Source organism: Triturus cristatus, chromosome 3_1, assembly GCF_964204655.1.
Source record: "Triturus cristatus chromosome 3_1, aTriCri1.1, whole genome shotgun sequence".
NCBI lineage: Eukaryota > Metazoa > Chordata > Amphibia > Caudata > Salamandridae > Triturus > Triturus cristatus.
Window position 1 is genome coordinate 461,116,721 of NC_140583.1, and position 27,347 is coordinate 461,144,067.

The window sequence follows — 27,347 nt, forward strand, 5'->3', positions numbered from 1 at the left end:
ATGACAACGAATTAATAGGGATTTGAGTATCATAATCACCATGTGAACAGGTCCTTTGTTGTGTACTGGATTGATACAAGTCTGGGTCATTATCTGGTTGAGGGTCAGTGTCATAATGATCCCAGAGGTCAGTATCTTGTGGTGCATAGTCATCTGCATTCCCATCCCCTGTGGGTCAGGTGATGGTGGTGGTGGGTGTGATGAGTAAATTTAGATCAATGGGTGAAGAAAGTGGAATATAAGGTGGAGAAGGGTTACTGACCACATTTTTCCTTTTAAGAGAAATGTGGTAATTCTCTTGTAAGCCCATTTTCATTTTTTCAGGTAGTTTTGCAAGAATATGTCCAGTTTGTGCATTAATCACGATTTCCTTCTGTTTTGGATCCGAAGGTGGAACATCGGTCAGAGGCTCTTTTGTTGAACTGCTTTTTTTTATGCCTGTTTCGGCGTTGAAAGTTTCGGCTCCGAAGTTTTCGGCTCTGAAGATTTAGCCTAAGTGAACGCTGGCACTGACACCAGAACGTTTTTCGATTAAGACACCAAATGTTTCGGGTCGGGACCGGCGTGAGGACGGATAGAGACTGAGCCGGAAGGTGTTGTTTGTGTTGGGGCGCTCAAAACTTTTTCTCGGTGCCGACCTTGGCCCGAAGGCAGAGGAGGGACTGGAGCCTTTTTATGGAGGAGATGGTAGGGGAAGGAAATCTCTGTAGTCATGATCCGTTGGCCTGGTGTGAGGTCTTTGGCATCGGAGTCGGCTTCAGACACGGAGATGTGTTCCTCCTCACATTCGGCTTCCTGCATGTTGTATTCTTCATGTTAGGAGTCTTCTCCGACGAGATCCGGTGCGGTGTTGGTGCATTTCTTGACATCGAGCGCGACTGTCACAAAGCGTCTTCTTTGAACGAATCGACCAATACGCGTCGTAGTCTTTCTCGTTGTGTTCTGGGGAAAGGCAAAGGTTGCACACTTCGTGCAAGTCGTGCGCAGAAACTTAGCGCGACACCCAGGATGGAAATTGAATGATGTCCGTTCCATCAACAGCTCTCGACCCCGGCGTGGGTAGGCCCAACGGCCTTCCACTAATCTTCCGATCGAAGGCTTTTGAGTGTAAACGATACGCAAAGAATGGGAAACGCGATCGATAAACAATACTGTCGAGGGTAGTTGATTGCGCGAAGGGGGCCCAAAGAACGGTGCCGAACCGGAGCGCAACAATTCATATCAGAACCTGATGGCGGAAAAAAACAATCTAACAATGGGGTCGATGCCCATGCACACTATCACCAAAAGGAGTCGCCGCCTACCTCGTGACTGGAAAGACTTCTTCGAAGAAAAACAAAGTGCAAACATCTGGACCCAACACTAGATGGCGATCTATGCACAGCATATGATCTACAGCTCATACATATTGGATCTCTTGTAATGAAAGCTGTTTTATTGTAAAGCGCTCTAAACTCTTTGGGTAACTTTATAAACCTTGCGTTCTCAAATTTGCCTTAAAATGCCCATTTGCTCACACTTATCAAAATTTTCCCAGGGATAGAACCCTCCTTATGATGGTCAGGCTCACTCGCTGGCAACATTCACCCCCATCTTTTACACCCCTCACCACTTTCAAATGTAACCAGCCGCCACTGAAGTCTACTTGGGTTTAAAGCAGAGCAAAAGGGACAATTGGAGATTCATCAAGCCACTCTTGAAGGATAAATTGATAGTTCGAGAGTTGAGGGTGGATATCTTTGAATACATCAGGGGTAAGGATGCCGGGGAGATCTTAATTGGCATTCTGTAGGATAAAGTTAAGGCAGTGCTGAAAAGCTTTAACCAGGATCAAACTGCTTTTAAGGGATCGAATATTTGGCATTATAGGACTAGTTTACATTTACATAAGCGAATTTTAAAACCCCAACTGAAAAAATCAGACAATGGAATTATGAAATATGACCTCACTTTCTGCTAAATTGATTTTGAGATCAAATACACCCCTTTCATTTTAGAAACAGGTTGGATTACCATTTGTGCACTGTTAATTCTCTATGGACGCTGAACACCAAAACATGAGTAAGCAAAATACATCAAATCTGGCTTTAAAAAAAAAAAGAAAATGCAATCTCCTTAAGGAGCCCTCCATGAAATGGCATTGGTGTTAGTGCCTGTGAAGTGTTAGGACAAAGAGGAGAGAAACAACAAACCTGGAAATAAAACACATTCAGTTTTATACAATATCAAACAGATGCATTTCCAGAATACCACAGCTTGTGTTTTGAACTTTACATATTTATAGGTAGAGGTTTATGAACTGCTTGTGGATGACTGAGGTTTACAGGTTGCACTAAGCATTGCAGACTTTTTGTAGTAACATTAGAGCATTCCAAATTTCCTTAGCTTCAATACAAACTCACTACAGAGAGATTACATTTGCCTCATCTTCTTCTTGGAACCTATATGTTCAGGACTTTATAAATACTGAAACTCAGAGATGGCAAGTAAGACAATGTTTAAGCAACTAAATACTTTACAGACAAAATAAATACTGTACTCTTCAGATGCATTGTCTTTGCTCTTTCAAGTGCATTGCTGCTCTTGTCCCATCATTTTGTGAATAAATGTTTATCGTTTTAAATTCAATTTAAGTGACATGAGATAAACAATCTTAACTCAAAACTTGTAAAGCGACTCAAAGTCCATATAGGAAGAAACTCCAGTTCAGAATGCCCCAATACATGCTACACAACGCAAGTAAAAAAGTAACCATAGCTACTTAGTTACTTACATCTATAGCATCATTTACCAAGTGTTTAAGATCCTTTTAATTTGCACTTACGGCCAATTATCAATCATATTCTGTAAAGAAAACTCTTATAAAAACGAGTAGAATATGCATGTTCCGCATGCTATTAAACAGCATATTGAGAAAGGTTTCAGTATTTGTATGGCACTCTTTAGCTGCACATTGTGTTCTATTTTGCTATTAACCGAGATGAAAGCCAATCCAAAATTATGTATAGAAGATTATTTCTGGTATTTGTCCATCTTCAACAGAAGTACCATTGTTATTACCCGGCGAACTAAAAAAGAAAAAACAGGTTTTGCAAGCTGTGGGAGTTTCATGCTGGACTTTCTTCAATCCTTTTGTACCATAATGGGAATCTGGACCCTAGAAAAGAAAAATTTGACATTTTAGAAGACTGTGCAGTTAAGCAAGGACAGAAAGAAGTTGAATGTCTACTGACCACAAATTTGGTTTGGAATCAAACACTGTCCACTCTGACAATAAGAAAAAATATGTGTTGACACAAATTTACCACACCTGTAATCTCTGGACAGTTTAAAAAATACTTGGGTATCCTTGATGTATAACTTAGGTTCAGAAACTTTATGCAGTCAATTTTGTACTCTTTCTTAAGCTTCTACATATTTCTAAGTTATGCTTGCAGATGGAAAATATTGGTAATAGAGAAATATAATTAATCTAATTCGACAATAGGCAGAAGAAAATAAAAAAAATAAACAAAGGTTATCTAACCAAATTTGAAAGTCATGGGAGAGGGCTACTACACTCAATCAATCTGCTAACTGAAATATTTCAGAATCACTGCATACCGTGCTCAAAGAGTATTCTCTCTACAATTAGTATCCAGAAGTGATCTGTTGAGGTTTGAGCAATATTTAATCATTTTATAGCTAGGATAACACATAATTCAACAAACGAAAGCAACAAATTTGTACTGCAAGCTATTTAGTTATTTGCAATTTTTCATGGCTGGCAAAACAATTAGGGCAACAAACATACAACTTGTAAGGCTGGGATCCTGCAGTACACCACTAAAGAAATGTCTTCCGTGCTGGAAGAATTGGAAATATGGAACTATGTCTATATAGACCGAGGGTAGCCAATATTACTGCTTTCTGAAAAAATGGCACTGTACACAGCGCTATGAATCCCTTCTGAATTTTTCTGACTTTAGCAAGGTGCAGTATAGATCTTCAGACAGCAAGTAAAGTATCCTTTCTTTCAGAGCTGAAACATATTGGTGGTACAACTCATTTGAGTTTGCTGAAGTTTGCACTATGCATTTCTAAAATAAAGTCCAAATAATCTTTGGAAATTTAGCCTGTGTCAGAAAGGGCTTGACATATTATGTGATATCTGTAACCCTTGTTACTTCCTAACAGAATAGTATATGCACAGCAGTTAAGGGGCTGAGAGTATAGAGGGGGGTTCAGAACAGCTGTATAGGCACAGCAGCTTTTGCCACTTTTTTTTTTTCTCTGCCAGGCTCATTTTCTTGGTTGGTCTGAAACGGTTAAAATCTTTATGCAGTTTATGCACATAATAAACCATAAAGCACCCAAAACATTACATCACAAGGCAATACATCAAATTTACTTATAAGTCATAAAACACTGTTTGCTTAAGCAATAGCCTGTATATTTAATTTGAATTCTCTAAAAAAGAAAGAAAGCCACTTTTCCTGATGCAATGCTAATAATATAAAATATGTTACACCAGAACAAACATTGGCATCCTCTAAGTTGCACGAATATAAACATGCCTTTCTAAAATTATTACAATTCCTATTTACACACAGTAGCTTAAGAAGGTGCTTCCTTAATTTCCAATGAAATGTGCACAAAAGTACAAACAAAGTTGTAGTAATCACACAACTGCAGGTGTGTGTCCATTAGTATTTATAACAGATCGATATCCTCAGCAGAACAGCTGCATACACAACGCTGTCTAAACAGTAATGCTGCTTTCCCCAGAACTCTAAGAATTAAGACAATCCAAGTTCTACCAAGACATTCCAGCCCAGATTGCACTGCAGCATGTGATTAACACTACACATCTTTTCCCTTACAGAAAAACAAAAGGAAGTAAAACAATAAATAACAAAACAATAACAAAACATAAGTATGATCAGTAAAACATGTTCCGTAATATGACAGTTATCCCAAATGCTCAGCCACTTAGCAAACATTTCCAACACTCCACACAGTTCCATTCTCTAACACAACCACATTACGTCTAACCTCAACAACCTCCAATGGAGAGGAAAATGTACTGTCTCCCTTTATTACCACTCCACACTTCTTTGTAACAACCCAATCACCCACCACACTGTTAGGTTCCTTCACACTTTTTCTTACATTGTAATACCCTTCTGCACACTTCTGCTTCACTGTGACACCAGCTTTAATAGCTTGATGATCTACCCACAAACTATCTTTGGCAACCAACCAAACAGGATTCTTCTTAGTCCTAGGTTCTCTACCCTTCAAAGAAACAAAAGGATAAACACCAGTCACAGCAGGGGGAGTAGTTCTGTGTGCCCACACTAATTTCTTCAGCTCCTCTTTCCAGGATAATCCGTTGGCCAATGACAATTGTATGTTGTCTATGATTAAACGGTTGATTCTTTCAACATTCCATTCGCTTGTGGTCTAAACAAATCTACCCTTTCGTGAACGATTCCCCACTTCTCCATACATTTCTTCATCTCTAGTGAAACAAACTGTACACCATTGTCTGACACAATAGGTTTTGGCACACCTTCCAAAAAAACCTCTTCTAGGAAATCCATCACACACTTACAATTGATTATACTCATGGATTTAAACATGAACCACTTAGTGTGGTTATCAGCAAGCACCATAATAAACCTATTTTCAGTACCCAGTTAATTTATGGGACCAAGAACATCCATAGCCAACCTTTCCCAGGGCCTTGCAGGTATCTCAACACATTTCAATGGAGGTTGCCTCAACATTTAACTTTATCACTGTTAGCACACGCACAACAATGTTTCACAGCATCCTCAACCATACCATCCAATTTAGGCCACCAATACGTTTGTCTTATCCTCCTCTTGGTCATGTTCCTTCCAGGATGCCCCTCATGCGCAAACTGGACAAACCGATTACGAAGTGCCATAGGAGGAACAATACGACTCCTCCTCATCACCTTATTGCCCAGGATGCTCATCTCCTCTCTGACTCCCCAATACTCTTCCATCTGATCATCACGACGTACAACACGATGCCAACCATCCCTAATGCTCTCTTTCACTTTTCTGAACACTAAATCATTCTCCAAGGCTATGTCCCACTCTTCTTTTTTAAATGCTTTGCATTCGTGAAATCTACATACGTCATTCACATCGATCCCTACATCAACCATTTAAATTACTGCTCTCTTAGTAGGTAAACGAGAAAGCTAATCTGCCACCACGTTCTTTAATCCTTTTAAGTATTCTAATTCAAATTTGTATTCCAGGATGGATAAAATCCACCTTGAAATCCTAGGAGTAACTCCGCCTTCCAACCCTCTGCCACCCTTGAACAAATGCACCAGTGGATTATGATCAGTTCTAACTCTAAAAGGCAAACCCCAGAGAAAATATTTAAAATGTTTAATGCCCCAACAACATGCAAGAGCCTCTCTTTCAATCATTGAGTAAGACCGTTCAGCACCTTGCAACCTCCTGGAAGCAAATCCTATAATCCTCTCCTGTTCATCCACTACTTGGGTCAACACTGCTCCTAGTCCCACGCTACTAGAATCTGTAGTCAAGTAAGTTGCAGATGCTAATCCAAATGGCATTTGGAGGTAACGGAATGCACCTAATGGAGTGACAAAGGTTGTCAAGTGTAAAGACTTTCCCTCCAGACATAGCTAACAACATTTCAGAAATATTAGGAAGCGGTTGTCTGTCAACCCAAATATTCCTACTGAGGTCTCTTAAATCAATACATAACCTAATCTTACCACCCTCCTTGGGAGCCACAACTATTGGAGCCAACCATTGTGATAACTCTATGGGCTCAATTATTCCTTGACTTAACAACGTATTTAACTCTCCTTGCAAAGATTCTTTCATTAGAAGAAGGACATTCTGTACCTTATGTACTACTGGAACTGCTCCCTTCTTAAGAAATATTTTATGAGAAAATCCTTTCAGTAGACCCAAGTCATCCTTGAACACATGAGGAAATCTCTTCACCACCCACTCGTCAAACGTATCCACAGAATTCAGTCCTTGCGATTCAGGTAATGAGAACACGACTGGGTTTTCAGCATTAGGATTCAAAATAATGCCCAAATCTTTTTGGTGACGCCAACCTGATAGGTTAGAGCAAAAATTTGTTAAATACACCCAACCATGCACCACTTGTCCCTTTAATGAAATATTCATCCATCTCATAGCAGAAATTTCAATTATTTTTCCACCATAACCTACAGCTTTTATGTCAGGCTCAGACCACTCATCATACAAACCTTTAAATAACGTGTCCTTTGACACCAAGGTCAACATACTCCCAGAATCCACTAACATTTTCACTTGCAACTTATCCAGACATACAATACAATGTGGTTTTTCTAATTTTCCATCGCTTTCTTTTCTTACACCATGGAATTCCTTCACATGTGTAACATTAGTGGAAACTTGTGCAGCACATTCCTCTTCATAGGTAGGTAAGAAAATGTCAGTAACATTTTCACACACTTCCTCAACCTCCTTAACACTATTTCATTTATATCGTGTTCTACACATTTTAGGAAAATGTACTTTCTTCCCACCGTTATGGCACACAACCCCTCTTGCTGCACATTTGAAACTAGTAGCAATATGTCCAGGAGCTCCACATCGAAAGCATTTTATCTCCCTTGTAGCAGTTGCTTTCTTGACTCCAGTATTGATTACATCTTTTTTCATTTCTCCAGTATTGCTCTTTATTATGTTCCCGGTAGGTGGTTTTTGGATTTCAAAAATAGGAGTGCACTTCTTTTCAATTTTAAAACCAACCAAGAAGTATCAATTTCCTACAGCCACATTGAAGCTTGCTCCATGCCCTTGACAACTTGAATAGTTTCCTCAAGATTGAGATCTTTTGTTAGTAGTTTTACCCTCACCCTTTTATTATTGGTACATCTTACAATCTGATCTCTAATGAGAGAATCACTTAAATTTTCAAATTTACAAGTTAAGGATAAACCACGTAAAGCTGCCACGTATGTATCAATATCTTCTTCTAACAATTGTATTCTTGAAAAGAACTTATGTCGTTCCATCACTATATTAATTTTTGTAATAAACCATACATCTAACATGTGTATGGACATTTCATAAACATTGTTGGGTCGTCCATCACCCATTCCTAAAGAAATTTCCGTAAGATTTTCGTATGATCTCCGTCCTTCAACTCCCAAATGATGCAATAAAATAGCATGGTGTCTAACAGGGCCATATCTATCACCACCATATAGCTAATATGTATGTGAAAAATAATTTTTTACATTGTTCCACGGAATAGGTGGTGAATCAGGTGTAGCTAACAACGTTGGTGGCTTGATCAGACATGTTGAGATGTTTGAAGACTGTAAAGGAAATAAAAACAATAGACTAAAAAAACTAATTAAAACAAGGAAGTAAAACAATAAATTAATAAAACAGACTAACACAATGAACCAAAATAATAAATTATTTCAATCTTGTGTGTGAGTCTATCTTCTCTATTGTGCTCTATTCTTCCCCTTCTCTGTTTTCTTCCTTTTTTGTTTGATTAGTCCTTCTTCTCTGTTTGTGGATATGCTTGTCCTATCTTTGTTTCCTTTTCTTTTTTAGTTCGTTTATTGCTTCCAAAGGACGTGAGGAGAGGAACAGGAAAGAAACTTGGTAGGTGATACTTTATATTTCTTTCCTTCCTCTATTGAGCAAGCATTGCGCACACTGACAAGGTTGTGCCCGAGGTGCACACATTTTATTATTATTTTCATACGATGTCAATGTTGAAGAATAGTCTCACACACATTTGATAATCTTGCTTTGTAGTCTTGGGGTGTGTGTCTTTTTTAAACTTTTCCAGCGCTCACGGCGTATTCAGTGTTTCATACACTTGCGGCGTGCCTCGTGCATCTTAAGTGTTTCAAACGCTCGCGACCTGCCTCGCACTTCAAATCCTCACAGCGCGTCTCGGGCTTCCATTGTTCATACGCGTGCCAAGCTCACGATGTGATTTTTAAATGTTCATAGCATACAACAGTGACTTTCACAAAAAAAGGAGTTTATCCTCAACGTCAAAAAAGTCTTCCAGTAATGCAATATCCAAAACGAGTTTAAAACGATATTACCGGCAATGTAGATATGTAGATCACTTGGTTCTAAACGTTATCTGGGCCAGGGGTGAGAACATCAGCAGTCTGCCCCCCGTGCAGACACAGCTCGTCGCCAGAAAATGTAGTACTCACACACTGCCGGTGTGTCCAGTAGTATTTATTCCAAATCGATATCCTCAGCAGAACAGCTGCATATATAACAATGTCTCAACAGTAATACTGCTTTCCCAAAACTCTAAGAATTAAGACAATCCAAGTTCTAACTAGACATACAAGCCCAGATTGCACTGCAGCATGTGATTAACACTACAAAAGTACAAGGTGGTTTGTTTTGATTTTTCATCACATGAACAATTTGGGTAAGTATCTTTACTCCACTGTCCCAGGTTATAAACAGTACCCAAAAGAAAACAGCCCAAAATATATCGCTGTTGTGTATAAGTAATGAGGAGATTGGTTTGTATTTATTCATATTGCAGTACAGGTAAACAAATGTCGAACTGATGGTTTAGTTTGTTCCTTTGATGTTCTCAACTCCTCTCTAGTTTTTAATAAGAAGCAGCTTTAATTAATTATTGGAGTAATACGTGATCGAATCAGGCTTGTCCACTAAAACTGGGTCATTAAATCACCTTAATACTTCTATCTTGAAAGCAAGCCATGGAATTTTCTTATAGAATCTGGAAACAGTGAATGATGTCTCACCTACTTCAAATGGCATGCCATAATAGTACTAGAGTTAAGATTGAAATTTAAATTTATTAGTAATTGAAAACCATAAACATTGTTAAAATATACAATTAACATCACAAATAAAATTAGTAAAAAAGAACGAAAGGAGGACAAATAGTCATGTGAGGTCTATGTACACAAAAAAGTATTGAACAAGTAATCATTTCATATTACAGTTGTGTGCAAAATAATGCATAAAGTGCAACTGTGCAGGTCTTGTGTCGTGATAGATCAGGAGCTAATATATGATGGAAAGCCGATGAGCCATGATTGTACGTTGCATCCCATAATGGGGATGTGCTGGTGTAAGATTAAAGCCGTATGCTGTGCGTAAAGTGAAACAGTACTGGTGTTTGGTCATAGGGGGATATTGGGGTGTGCCAGGGCAAATATTCAACATGGCGGCATAGGGCACCAATAAGCGCAGATTGTCCATAGCAGCCTGCCATGACGTGGGTGGGTGGATTCCACTGATACATAGCAAAGCCTTTCTTGACCAACTTTCTTGGCCCCGTCTGGATCTGACAATTCACTTTGGCAAGGGATTTAAAAATATCCATAAATTGTACCAGTTGGATGTTAAGCATCTTATTCTTAGGGTCTAGTGCAGCGTACTGGATTTACATTTGAAACGTCTTCACTAAAGGAGACCCCCAACTCTTTATGCATAATACATGATTATGTTGATTGGGGACAACAAGTAAGTGCCGTAGAAGATGGTTTCCCTGTGTTTACAGGATCACATTTACCAAAACCCCATAAAGCACCCCTCGTATGTGGCCAATGACAAGCATTTTCCTGATTGGTTTATTACCTACTTCTGACTCAAAGCTGAAAACACCTTCAACAGCATGCATCAAGTTTAAACAACAAATTTGTGGAGTAGATGGAGTGCTTTAGTCAGACTCTCTTTGAATAGGAACCCGGTCTGACCAAAACTATTATATGCAGATGATGCAGTCCAATTATCGTGGACTGCAAACTGCTTACAACAAATTATTGATCATTTTGTCAAGTATTTGGTGGCAACGGATGTGAAAGTTAATTTAAAAAAATTTTTTATAATGTTCTGTGGCATGGGAACACCTAAGATGTTGCCACCACGTTAAAGAGGACCCTAATGAGAGAGTTCAATCCTTCTTTTATCTGTCAATTCAGCGTAGCTACAATGACACGTGGGACAAACAGAGGCAAATTTGTCCCAGGAGAGAGAGAGAGAGAGAGAGAGATTGAATATATATATATATATATTCACTTAAAAAACCATAGGTTTCATACATGTTATAGTTAGCTGGACATTTCCCTCGTAAAAAAACAATGAAATTCCCCCGTTATAGTTAGTGCAGGCAACTATAACTAACGCGACCGCAATCCTCTACTGATGACGTCAGATATTACATCACTGTATTTAGACACCTATTTACCCATGTCTTCTTCCATTAATCTTTAGCTATACATATATTACAAATATTTATTTTTCAGAAAGACACATATGTAATCAGTGATGTAATATCTGACGTCATCAGCAGAGGATTGCGGTCGCGTGAGTTATAGTTGCCTGCACTAACTATAACGGGGGAATTTCATTGTTTTTTTACGAGGGAAATGTCCAGCTAACTATAACATGTATGAAACCTATGGTTTTTTAAGTGAATTTGCAAGGTTTTTTGAATGCTAATTCCTAACTATAACGTGTGTGAAACCTATGGTTTTTTAAGTGAATTTGTACGGTTTCTTAAATGCTAAGTTATGTATTTATTCATATTTTTTTTTTCAGGTTTTTCACACCGTGCGCGCACCGTGTGCGCACCGTGCGCGTGCTGTGGGCACCGAGCGCTCACGATGCGTTGATCGTGCAGTGCGCGCAAGGTGCGCGCACCCCGCGCTTTTTCGAAAAATAAATGAATGTTTTTTTCACCCTTGGGGTCCTTCAGTGACCCCCTGACAAAGGCTAGTGGGTCAGGAACTCCCTACCCTGCCCCCTTTTCACCCTCTCCACCTTTGTTTTTCACTGCCTCAGACTGCGAGAGACAAAATGGCGGACGACACTTCCTGATTTCGACCGATTCGAATGTTTACTGACATCTAACAACTAATCAGAATTGCGCTCGCGCACGGCAGGGTGGTATTGATATGGTTTTAAATGCTATTTTCTCAGGAAATACTGAACACATTTACACAAGACCTTCAAAAGGCACTTCCTTGACCTTATGGCTACCTCTCTGCCAAATTTCACGTAATTCTGTTCAGCTGTTCGGGCTGTAGCTGCGACTAAAGGTCCTATGGAAAAATGCATGGGGAAAATGCGTTTTGGGACCCCCCCTTTTTCTCGGCCCCCGCTTGACAAATCACCCCGAGACTTTCAGGGTAGGAGCTGAGCGGAGCACCCCATTAGTTTTGACAATTTCCCGAAGATTCATCAACCGGCGCCAAAGTTATTCAAAATAGAATTTTGAGATTTCCTATGGAAACACGGTCCTAACTATAACTATCTACTGGCGACCGCCAGTAGCCCGGGAAGTTGTATACTTTTTTCTTTTATTTTTCAATTCGTCACCAATCCAATGTATCAACTGGTAACAATAATTTTAAAGTGTAAATGAAACCGCAAACTGCATTAATATCCCAGGTCAACGAGTTTCTGCTTCTGCCTTTAACTAGGCCTACTGTCACAGTAGTCTGACTAAAGCGCTCCAAGCTTTCCATCAATTTTCCATTAATATATATGGAGCAGAGAAACTGTGCGGAGAACACAACCTTGTTTAGCCCCTCTTGTTACCTAAAGGAGGGGTGGTACATTCGCCATTAGGGCCATAACGAACCTTAAAGGTTAGATTTCCAAACATTTGTACTGGGAGTGCCACTATATCTTCTGGGGTACCTACTGAGAACATTGTTTGCCATAATTTATGATGATTAACCAGACCAAAGACATTACTCAAATCAATGAATTTTCCTTTTTTTCACCAGTGTCTCCTATCGTTTTTTTGTCAAGCACGCTGAGGAGCCCCTTCTGGGGTAGCCATGCGCATTACTTAGGTTTCATTTTTGGATCCAGTAGAGATAGACACAATCGCTGAATTGCAAATTTTCTTTTAACAAGAAGCCACCAACAAATATAGAAAGCCATGAGATCCTAAAAAGCATTGAATTATTATTTTCTTTGGTTTTAGGGCAGTGTTTGGTGAGACAGCGAATAGTGCTGAAAATAGGCATGGTTTCCAAAAAATACCCAGAAGTAGAGGTCTTGTATGTCTTGCCAAGAAGCTCTACTTCTGCATTTTCATTTTTTGCAAACTAGTATATGTTTGGAGTTCCACATTTCTTGAAATAACTGTCCACGTAGGTGGAATTTACCTCCCACTCGCGTTTCTTGGTGACGAGTGCTTAGTCTGGCTACCAGGTCATGTGTTATGAGCAGATTCAAGAATTTCCATACGGCCAATGTAATACTTTTTTGTGCCAGCCTTGACATCTAGAGTGTACATCCATCCATGCTTCTGTAACAAATACATTGCTGATATACGGTCTATCAAAACAACTGCTAGTGCTATGGAAAACATTTTTATATGCAATTGGGCCAACCTCCAAGATCCACCTGCACTGTACTTGCGAGGTTGCTAGAGTGAGCAATCCAAACTCTCCGCAATGAGAGGTCTGCAAGAGTCATTATGAGATTTCGCAAGTTCCACTATAGTATGAGGCCATCATGCCCAACAAGCACAATATCATCATTTCTGTCAGAAACTCACGCCGACTGAATGGCAGTCATATTAATAAATACATGCACGTGTCAGTGAGCGGGATAAGCTTTTGACTTGCAATTTCAGAGTTGTCTCTAAGAAAATCTGTATTTGTTATTGAGTATGGGGGAGTTACTGACACTAATAGTGAGGCGGTGGCAAATGGCCTTCCAAAACCTTGCAAGGACCAGACTAGCTGTGCATCCTACGGCCCAACAGCTCTCCTTAATATAGATGCAAAGCTCCATATGAAGATTCGGGCCACACGCTCTAACGGAATTCCATTCACCATGGTCCACCTGGACCAGAGGAGATTTATCAAAGGGAGGCACACACATGACAACATCAGAGTGGATATTCATTTTATAGAGAAGGATTCTCTCAAACCGATTCCGGCGGTCCTTCTGTCATTGGATGCTGAGAAGGCCTTTGACAGGGTAAAATGGGCTTTCTGGCACCAGACTTCATCAGATGGTGTTTGGCCCCAAATTCATACAAATGATCTTTACCAGCTACGTCCATCCACGGGCCAAGATCACAGTGAATGAACATTCTTGATCCTGCTTTCCCTTACCAGAGGCAAGCTGCAAGGTTGCCTCCTCCCCTCCCACTGCTATTTGCCCCAGTCACTGAACCACTGACTGCCTGCAGGGCTGGACTGGGAACCAAAACCGGCCCTGGCAAAGTGCTCGGCCGGCTCCCGGGGGGGTGGGGTTTCGCCGAGCTCTTTGCCAGGACTGGTTTTCGGCCGATTTTGTTACAGGGCCGATTTTGCAGCTATGCTGCAAAAACGGCCCTGTAACAAAAACGGCCCTGAGGGGCCCAAAACAGGCCCCCACCCGTGCGGTGCACCGGGGGATTGCCAGGTGCCCGCTACGGCCAGTCCGGCCCCGACTGCCTGATTTGTCAGTCCCCATAAAGGACTGGAATAAAATGTGGTCCTAGGGAATTTAAAATATCATTCTATGCCGACGATGTCCTGCTCACAGTAGGCTCCCCTGATGCCTTGCTGCAGTGGTTTGGATTCTGCAAGCTTTTGAGAGGCCTTTGCTGCAAAATCAACCTTGCTTAATCAGAACTACGAAAGAAAAGGAGGAGCAAGCAGAGCATGAGAAGAGCATTACTTTTTGATGGGCTAAATCTTCCCTGACATACTTGGGGGTTTAGCTCATGGGACGCGAAGGTGACCTGTTCACCACTATTTACCCCCCCCCCTATGCTAGGAGCCACTAACAAGGACCCACATGCCTGTAGGAGGCGAACGTTCTCTTGGTTGGGCAGGATAAATTCGGTTAAGATGAACATCCTTCCCCACCTATTGTATTTATTTAATGCTCTCCAGATATGGCTAGACTCTTCCTACTCAAAGAGCATACAACCCAGACTTATGGCTTTCATTTGGAGGGATAAACCCAGAGACTCCCGCAGAGATTGATGACACAACCCTGAGATAGGGGTGGGATCAGGGACCCCCAGTATACCTCAACATTACATGGAAGTCCAGCTCTGTGTGGTGGTGGACTTGTCCATTTTAGAATTGGAAAATATTTGGAGTGGTATGGACCATGCGGTAGTTCAGAGACCACTCTTGGATCGTGTATGGCTCAATAGATGGAGCCTTGAGGGCTTGGGACCCATACATGCTGACAGGTGGTCATATCATGTATCCCTCCCCGTAAACGTCTATCCATTATAACCCCCCCCAAGTTCTCTCCCGCCTTGGAGGGAAGTACCTTCTATGCCTGGCAGGAGGCGAGATGCACAATGATCTCTGATATGTATGTCCATGGAGCTTCTAGATCTTTTTTGCAATCTAAAGAGGTATTCACACTCACAGAATCTGAGAAGCTCCGTTACTCTCAGATTGTAATTGGGTTAAACACCCTTCCATTAAAAAACCTGCTTTGAGGCGCTGATTCCTACCTTGATGGGTGCAAGTGGCAGGACATTTGCTCTATATAAGCTACTCCTCAGTCAGAATAGGCCCCAAACCCGGAGACATAAAGGGTGGGAGCAGTCCCTAAGGTTACAATGCACCACTAAGCAATGGACCAACCTACGTAGAGATATACAGTCCTCCTCTACCTCCACGCTGAGTGGGGTCGCGGGGGAATACACTACAAAGTATTGTGTGGTTGGCACTACAAACCACATAGATTACGCCGCATGTACCACAGTGGAACTGTGTGGAAAGGGACAGAACAAAGAGAAAGAAAAAAAAAAAAAAGACCCAACATCAGGCAGCCGGACAGGGGCATTTGTCCCTCAATTACATCACTGCGGTGCCAATTCTAGTGTCAATTGGGAGCCAGAACCCTTGCCAGCTATTTATATGATTCTCAACCCAGCCTTTTGCCTGGGTTATTCAAAGGGAGGAAAATGCAGTTCGAAATATCCATCAAAATTCCTTTTATGCCATTCAGATCCCGGTAACATCACACTCTCAATATGGATTGAGCCAAGGTTTTCTTCAGTCTAATTTGAAGATAGAGTATATGCTTTCCCAATAAACTTCACCCCTGCTGATAGCTTGGGTCAGTTCAATAAAACTAACCTGCCCTGTTACTCCCTATAGTGCCTGCAGCCTGAGCACCCATTACAATGTAGCAAGCCTGGCAACACTATCTTTTATGTCCCTGCAAAAACAGCAACTTAGGTGGTCTTTTACTGAGTTTGCTGATACACGACATTACGTTTGTTGAATAAATTCAGCGATGGACCATTACACCTCAAGTATCACTATTTCCACAGCCTCCAATCCTAGGTAAAACGATTCTTCATGAAACATTTGCTTGCAAATAGAGTCTTCTATCGTGAGAATTTTTCATTTTAATCAAAGACTGTGCTGTTATCTCTAATGTACAAAAATAACATAAATGGCGAATCTTACGATTATGTACATATTAAATATACCCTACAATAAATCTTATGAAATTTAATTAGAGAAAACTGAGAATATATTTTTTCTGTAGCATGTATACAATTCTGATTTATACTGTATTGGTTGTCTAATCTACGACTGACTTAATTTTTAGCAAGTATATGTCTATCTGCCACAGGAACAATAGTTTGAACATGGGACAACTGAAGAACGTTGTGGAGCAAAAGAAAAGAGAAGATGGGTAATACATAGTGGCAGCATTAGATATCGAAAAAGCATACAAGATGGCGATACAGGAACTTCAAGAATTTTGACAAAAAATTAATTGGCTGAATTTGCCTTTCAGATTTAAATACAGTGCCGGCTTTACGGTGGTGCAACCGGTGCGATCAAACCAGGTGCCGAGGGGGAGCCCTCTGCAACGCTGCACTGAGATAAAAACCTGCACAGATCTGTGTGCTCAGCATTTTTAAGGGGATCATTACAACGGTTTGATAAACCTGGAGGTCAATTCACTTGAGGGAGAGATCTGTGAAGTCCTGTAAGTAACAATCCTTCTAATATAGCACATTGAGCTATGTACTGGAGTCAAACTGCTGCATGCAAATTGAAAGGTATACGTTTAGAACAATATTTTTTCTCAGTATCCTAAAGTTGATTGAAAAAAAAAAAAAAGGTTCCTTCAGGAAGTAACACAATTGTATTAGTTTGACACTCCAATCATTGTGTACATTTATTGGATGGATTTACTAACAATTTGTGCCTGGTCTGCATCACAAAACCCATGCAAACCTGGTGTAAAGCTTCACTTTGGGGCTTTCTTTCCAGCACAAGTCCTGAATTGCGTTAGGCAGTAGCCCTAAACTAGCACAAAGTAGCAATATGCGCTATCTTAAGTCAACGAGGCATATCATCAGTAGTAAATGGACGTCCACATGCACTCACCCATGAATTTTGAATCCCTATCTACTATATTTGATAGAAAGAGACTGACATTAAAAAAAAACACCTCGAGTCAGCCGTAAAGTTGGAGAAAGGATTTGTTATGTACAAACCTTTCCAACTTTGCATCTGTGCTGCACCATACAAAAACACATACAAGTTTGGAAAGCCTTAAACTATCTCAAAGCATTGAACTTTGAGCTGGAAGGGTACGCTTGCAGGTCAAAACCTAAGCTTGACATCACTACAATACCCATGCACTATGGTGTGTGCATTGACCCAAGGCAGTCCAAGGTAAGCCAGCACTAGAGGAGAGAGCAAAAGCACCATATAATAGTAGATTTGATGCTATTTTGCGCTCTCATTCTCACACAACACAGCAACTTTGGTTACTGCATATTGTAAAAACTGAGTTAATCTGCCCATTCGTTTCTTCAGACTAAGCACTCTGTATAATACCTACCAGTATGGATGACATATTTTCTACACCTTGTAGTCATCACTGTCTTAAGTAATATTTCCTATACATCGATTACACACTTGCAAGGCTCATTGTCTCTGTATAATATGGTTGTGAAGTAAAGTGCTCAACCAGTCTATATTGGTATGAGTAGAACTATAAAATAACTATATGTGAGAGGGGCCCCACTAGCGGGTGGTTGTAAGGGAATTCTTGAAGAATTAGGTCATTGGAGGAGGGGGTACTCACAAAGATTGTCACACCAGACGTCATCAGTGCCAACTCCAACAGCTCCAACAACCGCTATCAACTGAAGATGTTGATTTCTGCTTCAAGACTATCCTGATGCTAAGGGATGCTTTTGTGTGTTGAATAGCAGGAAGAGGTGTCTTAATGCAAAGCATGATCATTTTTCCCCAAACTTAGCAATTACTGGCTTTCCCTCACTTGTGCCCCTAAGCCATGTGACTGGAGATGTGTCTCTCAACTGAAGCAGCCAACATTTGAGGCTGTACAGGTAATCATTACTTTCAATGAGATGCGGGGGGGGGGGTATCCTGCTGGTCAGGTGACTGCTGTCCACCTCTGCTGTGGAATAGTTTATTGTTGAAAGACACTTCTCTGTTGAGGATGGAGTTGTTGCCATTTAAGCCTCTGATGGTATGTGATGTTCATTAAGCACACTATTGTCAACTTCTCAAGACGCTGCTACTGAACTGAGCACTGGGTTCCAGCTGGGTTCTGTCATGGTTATCTGGCAAAGTTCTATTTAATAATACAAACTGTATGCATCCAGAATCCAATGAGTCCGGAGAGAGTTCCGCTCACATGTAGATGCTCTTTAGTGTCTGCATGCGCAAAGATTTTATTGGGACTGGAAGGTGGAATCCAACTGTAATCAAATCAGTAATCCATAGATGACGACCATCTTTCAGTATGAATGAGGTTATGATAAACCACAATCGTTGGAATCCAATCAGCCTAGGAGTTCGGCGATAGTATATCCGTCCAAATCCACGGTATGGAAAGCAAGGTTGCTTGAGCAAACTACCACATCAGACAGAACCCAGCTGTAACCCAGTACCGTTTTACAAATAAGCGGAACTTTCGTCAGACTCCTTGGAGACTGTATACAAATAATTCATCCTACTATATAGAATCTCGTCAGACAACCCTGAGTGATCCACCGCAGCAAACATAACCCAGCTGTGACGCTGTGCTGACATCATCTAGAAACCGGATTCCACTTTGTCCTTCTTATTTGGCTTATTATTGCCTTGATTCATCAAATGGAACATGGTCCATCCCAAAAACTTTTTGCCCTGATGAAGTTCCTATAAAGGGAACGAAACACGTTGGCCTTTAGCTGTTGTCCTGTGTTTTTATACAAAGAAGAATAAAGGAATTTGAAATGACCGTACTGGCTAAAGTGTGACTTCATCCCTGGTGCTGCCTCCACTTCTCTACAATCAGGTTGTTAATTATTCACACCACTGTGGTCAGCCCTGCTTTAAAACTGCTACGGAAAATCCAATGCCTTTTTATCCAGCACAAGGGCAGCAGCAAGGGTTGCGCAGGCCTAGGAGACCCAGCTCAAGTTTAGTACGTGGTCTCTGCTTTCAGTCACCACCAGCACGTCCTGCCGGAGTATAGCCCAGACAGTGTTTAAAGCATATGTGAACGCCACAGCCAATCAGCAATTTGAAATTCTGCCCTGTGTGCTTGGATTTGCTGGTATTCTTCCAATGCACCAGACCTCCTAAGCAATGTCACTCTGCAAATAATGAGTTACTCCCACTAGTCACACGACGTGAAAGTACTGAAATTACCAAGGAATATTATTGATGATCAGACAGCAGACAATGGGCTGAAATTATGAATGTCCTTGTAAGCAGCTGAAATGCAAGCATAGTTGGACATACACTCTACACACTCCGCAGTGCTTCATCTAGTAAAGGGAAATCAACAGTAGCTAGCGCAGGGCTCATGCGGTATGATGGAGGGTTTCCTCTTGCACGCTGCTGTATCAACAAGTTGGAATGCAGTGGCCATGTAAGATGAGAGGAAGCTGTCCACCAGTCAATATGAGTGCAATACAGGCACTTGTTCCGCGGAAGCACACAACTACTGCTCAATCAATTACTATACTCACAGTAACCAACAAGCGACTGGAGCCTAAGCACATCTTTCTTTTTTTGTTCATCGTATTAGGTCAAGCGACAGCTGCACTATCAAGCCAGACCTAAAAATGAATAGCTTGTCTACATTTACAAATTTGAATGTACTGCCTATTTCATCTAAAAAACATGTCATCCCAGCTTGACAAATTGCACTAGGAAATAGGGGTATTTTCGCTAGTTCTGAAAAGAGAGGGAGGGGCTTTTGATTTATCGGATTTTGCTTATACAAGAAACCATTGCTGCAATTGTCAGTGTGGCTCTTGTGTTCGTTACATTAGGTGGCAAAAAGAACTGAATTTCCTAAAGCCTTTTGACTTTAATCAAAAAATACAGGCTATTCAGGGCCCGGCTGGGCCGGCTGTGTACCTTCCAGCTACCCAACTGCAGGCGGGAGGGGAGGAGCGTCAGAGAGGTATGCACGGATGCTGACTGTACTCAGCTACAGTAGAGCACTCGGTACTGAGGAGGGGTTAGTCACCACGGAGGAAGCAGGCAGGGTGTTGTGCGGGGACAGTGCTGAGGAAGCGCAAGACAGTGAGGCGCTCAGGCAGGCTCTAGTACGAGGAGTGTGGATAGGGACACCGGGGTGCGCAGGGGCTGATTCGGGGTGCTTTGAGATCACCTGCAGTGCGGGTTCCAGAGGGAGTACACGGCGTGGCAGGGCTGAGGGGGAAGAAAAAAAGAGACACCAGCCTGTTAACTACCTCTTTTAGGAGGTTCCAGCACTAGCGTGCCAGGGAGAGCACAGAGACTGGGGAGGAGTGACAAGAGGGAGGGAGAGAGCGGGGCATTCCGAGGAGGCTCCAATACCCTGACTGCATCTCAAGCAGGTCCCTGGCCTTATTTGGTGTGGTTAGAAGTCAGATACCGTAGGCACAGTGCGGATGCAGGGACTTGGTATAGCGCACAGCTCAAGCTTTACCCCTTCTGGGCGGTAAGTAGCTTTGATATATTGGGTGGAGCACTGAAGCCCACACTGGCAGACTCTGAGGGTCTCGAGCTGCGCCCAGTCTCCTGACGTATGCTCTTGAAGCCCCGGTGTGTGGTGATAGAGGGAGCCCCGCTCGTGACAGCGGCCCACGAAATAAACAAGTGGGAGGGGTGGGGGGGGGGAAGAGTGCACAGAACGGAAGTGACACCCTGGGAATGCTTCCTAACACGCGCCCGCGAAATAAACAAGTGGGAGGTGTTGAGGGAGTGCACAGGCAAATGTAAGCAAGCGGAGCCAAGTTAATTACAAACAGGGGGCGGTGTGCTGTGTCCGCCTGCTGGAACTCAAACAAGCAGCAGCTGTTTTGAAGCACTCGTTCGTGTGATGGCATCCGCCTTGCGAGAGCGAGAAGCGGCTGCGCGAGAGCCATATGTTTTTAATTAGCATGCGCGCCGCTGCTCGCTCCCGCAAGGTGGATGCCACCACAAGCACGAGTGTGCTTGAAAAGGGGCAGACAGATTTCACAAGGTCATCTCCTAGAGCTGCCTAGGCGAGACCTAATAAAAGAGTGTGATATTTTACATCCAAGGGTAAAAATAGACCCTTCAATTTAATCTAAAGCTTAAAGTCTGAAAGCTGTGCAAATGTTGACGTTTAGCTAGACTTTACATTTAAATCTCAAAGTCTGAGTCCTCCACTGCCTCCCCTTTTGGATAATGTAAATGTCTCTGCATTGAGCATCGAACATCAATTGGATCCCGTAAAACCAACTGCCAAAATGTTTTCTAACAAGAGAAACCGGCTTCACAGCGCTGAATAAATCTCTAAGTGAGGAACAGTGGATTGAACTGTTGCCAACCAACGTTTAGACTGCAATCAGAAAACTGATCCACAAGGTGTTCAGTTTAATGGCCTTTAAAGAAGTTACAAAAACGGAGTTTCAAAGATCATGATAAATACCCCACAAGCCCATCATTTAAATAAAATGTTCAGATCCCATGCATGGTCCTGAATGGCTGTCACTCATTTCTGGAGTTATTTATAGAAGGCTGTATTACATTATTCAAGTTTATTTTGACCGAAGTCATAAAAACAGGACTATAAAAATGACAGAGACAGATACAAATACAGTGCAAAGGACAGGATACAACTTGAGTTGCAGTCTATTCTAGATTCTATGATAACAAAAGAAATATTTAGAGAGCTGCTCTTGTAACAAACGATTATGATACTGAGCCCGTTGTAGAGCAACTGATCGCCAAACATTTACAGCTGGATTTCAGATTTTAGTTCATACCAGCCCCAGAAAAATTCTAACATGAAAAAGAGTAAATATTTATAAACAACAGTACTCAGGACAAATAGTCTTGCAAGGTTGCCAAATTGCTTCATAGGGTCTGCATACTTTTCAGTTATACGTACTGAAAATACATTTGTGTTTATTTGATTTACCTAGTGTGTTCCCCCTTTACATTTGTAATTCTGTTGATCTTGTCTTAATTTTGATAAAGGGACTCACATGCTTATATTAGAATTTGGTCAATATGGAATTCATTTTGTTTTTGCTTTAGCCATTTAATATTGGATTCCAAAAACACAGGTTAATGTATTAAGTAAAAATAAACCATCCTTCTGAATTCCAGTGAAGGAGTAACAAATACAATTAAATTTCACTTGAAAGACTTGATAGAGGCAAGAAACACGAAAAGAAGGTCATGGGTAGAAGCATGCGATAATAAAGACTACTACAAAGCGGTGTCAGATAAAGTGATGGTTTTTGCAAGGAAAGAAAAGAGGGTAGCATGATAATATGTATATGGAGAAACACTAATCATAATATAACTAGATTTGGGAAATTGGATATTTAATGTAGAGGGTACAACAGATGCAAATTTGTTTTAATCCATAAGTTTGGAAAACAGCAACAAAAATCAGTAGGCAAAATACTTGTACTATGGATTTATTCACCCTGGATGTTAGATTTTCGATCGCAAGCTAACAGTTCTCCTGTTCAGCTCAGAGACCAGCTCCTGGAGATGCTATCAACTCCTACAGGACTATAAGTGTGGGACCCACACACACTATTCTGAAGACTAAAATTCCCTATATCTGCAACTGTTAATTAGAGAGAGCTGAAGATAAGAAATGCAAGGATATGTTACAGGAATGCAACAAAAAGACCTAGAGAAGCATAAAGGATAACACATGTTTAGCATGTTTAAATAATAATACTGATCGTCATAAAACGATTATAGGGTTATTTAATCATTTTCTTACTTTTAGTGTTGCACAAGCTGTATAGCAAATGTTGGGCAAAATCTCTATAGCTTCTTTGAACATCACTCGAAATGTATTAGCTGTTCCATCACAACTAAATCCAGTATCGTTCTGTCCTAGTGTTTGATTCTTTTCATATTCAATTATCTGCAATAGGAAAAATAATAGATCACAAATGTATCTATATTCAGATATTAAGCATTAACCTTCTCGCAAACAACTTTGAATTGTGCACGTGGAGCAGTGGCTTGCACCAATTATTATTGCTATTGATCATCTTACAGCCTGGCAAATTATTACTGAGCAAATGTTATTTATCTCGATTATACTTGTTTTTCATTAGTAATTGTTCATTGTGTAAACTTTTCAAACATGCTGGGACTTTTACAATATAAACACGTACAAAATAAATGACCGCTCTAGCACAACCATGATTCAGTAACGTTCAATAACCCAACTGAGGTTTGTAACAATGAACTTAAAAAACAAACAATGAAGCCGTCACATATCACAGCATAATTTGAATGACATAGGCCTACAGTTTCTTGAATAAGCAGTATTTTTTTTAATCACAGAATTATCAAGTCGAGCTATTATACTTCACAAGTACTGGACATCCCTAGTTACACCGGCGCCGCAGGGGAATTCCCACTTCCCCAACTACTGCTGTGAATGGTAACATGTGGAAGACGTATTCCTCCAACTAGTAAAGGATGAGCACAGAAAAGGCAGGACAAAGCGTCACTGCATACAGACAACGTTGACAGACGGAAGCAAACGGAAGAGTAAGAGGCACGAAGAAATGAAAAGAGTTGAAAAAAAGAGATGAAGAGAGCAGGAAGGCATGAGATGTAAACAAGACACAAATCAAACTGTGTGACGTAATTATAGGGTAAAGGGTGAGCATGAGAGGGGATGACTATAATGTTCTAAAATGAGACCAGTAGAGCATGGGAGCCTTGGCGTCAGACTGAGAAGACAACATTTCTAGATAAGATGCGAATACGAGAACGGGAAGCTAAATTCTCTTAGTAGAGTTCAAACATCCCCATCAGCCACTAGAGTAAGGGCATGATTATGCCCTTGGCAGTCTTGGCGCTGGCCACCATGGCAGTGCCCAGCTCCAAGACTGCCAAAGTCGCCCGCACACCGCCCACAGGATTACTAGTTAAAATCCTGAGGGCGGTCCCACTGCGGTGCCTTTGTAAGGGTCATAACAGAGCCTTAGAAAGGCACTGACGTGGGACCACCAAAGACCATTCCTGCATGGCATGGACTGTAAAGTCCATGCAGTGTAGGAACAGGGGGGTGCACAAAGACAGGGGGGCACACCATGTGCCCCCTACATGCACAGAGGCACCAGGGGGGCCCAAGTTTCCTCACTGCTATACTTTTCATGGCGGTGAGCCCGCCATGAAAACTCTGGCAGTGAGGAAACTCGTAATATGATGGGCAGTGCAGCAGTGGCACCGCCAGCATATTGCAGGCCACAGACCGCTGCAAGACCACCAGGGATGGCGGATCCCTGGCAGTAGCAGCGGTCCTATTGTGGTCCGACCACCCAACTTGTAATATGGCGATCAGACCACTGGTGTGGGGGTAACCACACTGCCACTGTGGGTGTGGCAGTCCATCAGTCCGCCAAACTCTTAATCGGCCCCCAAGTCTGATACACACAAGACTAGTAGGAGGTGCCACCACAGACAGGGAGTGCAAGGAACCTGTGCTGGTGAACTGAATATTGACCAGAAATTGTTGAGCAAAGAGTAGAGCTGACACTGGTTGGCTGTGCAAGAAGCAGGCAGTGGTGATGGGCACTGTAAAAACCTTCCTTCGTGACCAGTGAGAATCAAGTAGTTGTAGGCAATGGTGAGCAGTATTAGCAGCTAGCATGGGTGGACAGTGTGAGGAGCAACAATGATGGTAAACATGAAGAAAAGTCATTGATGAGCAGTGGTTAAACTACTGGTAGCGAGAACAGCTGGCATTTGAGAGGTAGAATCAGGAGCTCCTAGCATTAGCGGGCAGAGGTAGGGGCATAAATTGCAGGGTGAGGAACTCAACCTGGTGTACAGAATAATGAGCCGGCTCCACAGGCGGTTGTCTGGTAGTGGTGGGTAGTGTTAGGAGCACACATTGGTGGCTGTGTGATGCTAACGCTAGGTGGCAGTATCGGAATAATAGACTTAAGTAGCTGGCACTGGTGAAAAGTATGACAAATTGACAAGTTAAGGAGATGGGACTAGTGGGCAGTGCGATGAGAGGGTCTCTGATAGCGCCGTTAATAGAGGTGACTCGTGGGTAGTCTGAGGAGCAGGCACTGACGGACAGAGTGAAACAGGCATTGGCGATCAAAACAGATTTATTTATTTATGAGTTTTAGATCCGAGGGTATCAGAGCGCTTTGCAGCATTATCACACGTAAGATAAATTTACACAGTAATATGTACAGTGAGTCAGGACGTATCGCAGAGTATCTTTGAAAAAGAGCCCATTGTCATTCATAAGATATGTTACCATAGTAGGGTGTCCGGTGGCTTATGATGTTTCACAGAAATGTCGTCGAAGAAAGCATTGTGGCTCTAGGCGAGATTAATGAGGTAAGGTCTTGGTGTCAAAGTGTTTGAATGCTGCTATGGACAGGCTTCAATTAGTTAGGCTTTAGCTATCCATTCGTGAGAGATCGATTAAGGGGGAGGTCTTTGAGCTGCCTTTTGAAAATTGGGAAGGAGGGATTGGTCCTGATATGGATTGGAATGGAGTTCTAGATTTTGGACGCATTTCCTGCGAAGGAGCAAGATGCGGTTTTCTGTTTGCACGTTTTCGGAGGGATAAGGAGTAGGGTGTTGGTACTCCTTAGGCTTGTCTGACCTGCCTTCTGGAGTTTTGAGGCCAGGTAGGCGGGATTCCCTGTGTGCAGCGCATTGTGTGTGAGGCAGGCAGTTTTGAAGTGACACGCATTTCGATTGGGAGCCATTTTAGCTCTCTAAGTGCAGGCGAGATGTGTTCATATTTCTTGACTCCGGTGACCATTTTAGCTGCTGCGTTCAGAGTTGATCTGAGGGGAGCTAGGTGAGATTTTGCTGATCCTGTGAGGGTTGCATTTCCCTAGTCCAGTCTTGACAGCACCAGGGATTGAGTGGTTTGTTTGAGGTCATTGGAAGGGATGAAGGGTTTTATTTTGTTGAGTAGTTTGAGGAAGGTGCTCTTTGCAGTGTTCTTGATGTGTTTACTCATGTCTAACTTAGGGTCCAGAGAGATTCCCAGCGATTTTACAGAATCGGCTGGGGTGGGGTTGCGATTCGAGAGCATCAATAGCTTTTAACCATTCAGTGATTTGGGGGTTGTTCTCCTTGTTGGAGATGAGGAGGATTTCTGTTTTGTCTTGGTTTAGTTTTAGGTGGTTGTGTGATAACTAGTGCTGAACTTTTCTCAGAGTGTTGTTCAGTCTCTGAATGTCTCCGATGGAGGAGGTTTCCAGATAGATCTGGGTATCGTCAGCATTGAGGTGGAAGGGAATGTTGTTTTTTAATATGGTGGTAAGTGGTTCCATATAGATGTTGAAAAGCTGCGGCGAGAAAACTGATCCTTGTGGGACACCCCTGCTAACAGGGAGTAGGTCCGACAAGAAGATTTTTATTTTTATTCTTTAGGTGCGGTTTTGTAGAAAGGTGAACCATTGTAAGACCACCTCTTCCGCTCCAACCCTTTAAGTGTCTTAATGAGAAGTTTGCGGTCAACCGTGTCGAAAGCTGCCGATAGGTCCAGGAGTATGAGTAGGCAACATTGACCTGTGTCAAGAGATTTGTGAATATCGTCTATTATATTTAGGATCGCTGTCTCTGTGCTGCATTCTTTTCTGAAACCCGATTGGTGGGGGGTCAAGAAGGTTGGTGATGTCCAGGTGTTGAGTAAGTTGGAGGAGAACACATCTTTCCAGGATTTTCGCTAGGAGAGGGAGGTTGGAGATGGGTCTCAAGTTGTTCAGATCATTTGTGTCGGAGCCCGTTTTTTTCAGTAGAGGTGTGACTTGGCCGATTTTGAGACAATCCGGCATGACTCCAGTGCTTAGGGAGCTGTTTA

At 41.9% G+C, this 27,347-nt stretch overlaps 1 protein-coding gene across 2 annotated transcripts in view; it reads right to left on the minus strand.

Moving 5' to 3' along the window:
• Positions 1-2,193: 2,193 nt before the first annotated feature.
• BTBD1 (BTB domain containing 1) overlaps positions 2,194-27,347 on the minus strand; it is a 171,763-nt gene continuing 146,609 nt past the window's right edge. For both annotated transcript variants that reach the window (XM_085644275.1, XM_085644274.1), the window contains exons 7-8: positions 23,265-23,411; positions 2,194-3,157 (exon numbers count right to left, since the gene is read on the minus strand). In XM_085644275.1, coding sequence (XP_085500401.1) covers positions 2,999-3,157; positions 23,265-23,411 — 306 coding nt within the window. In that variant the 3' untranslated portion in view covers positions 2,194-2,998. The remainder of the gene's footprint in view (positions 3,158-23,264; positions 23,412-27,347) is intronic.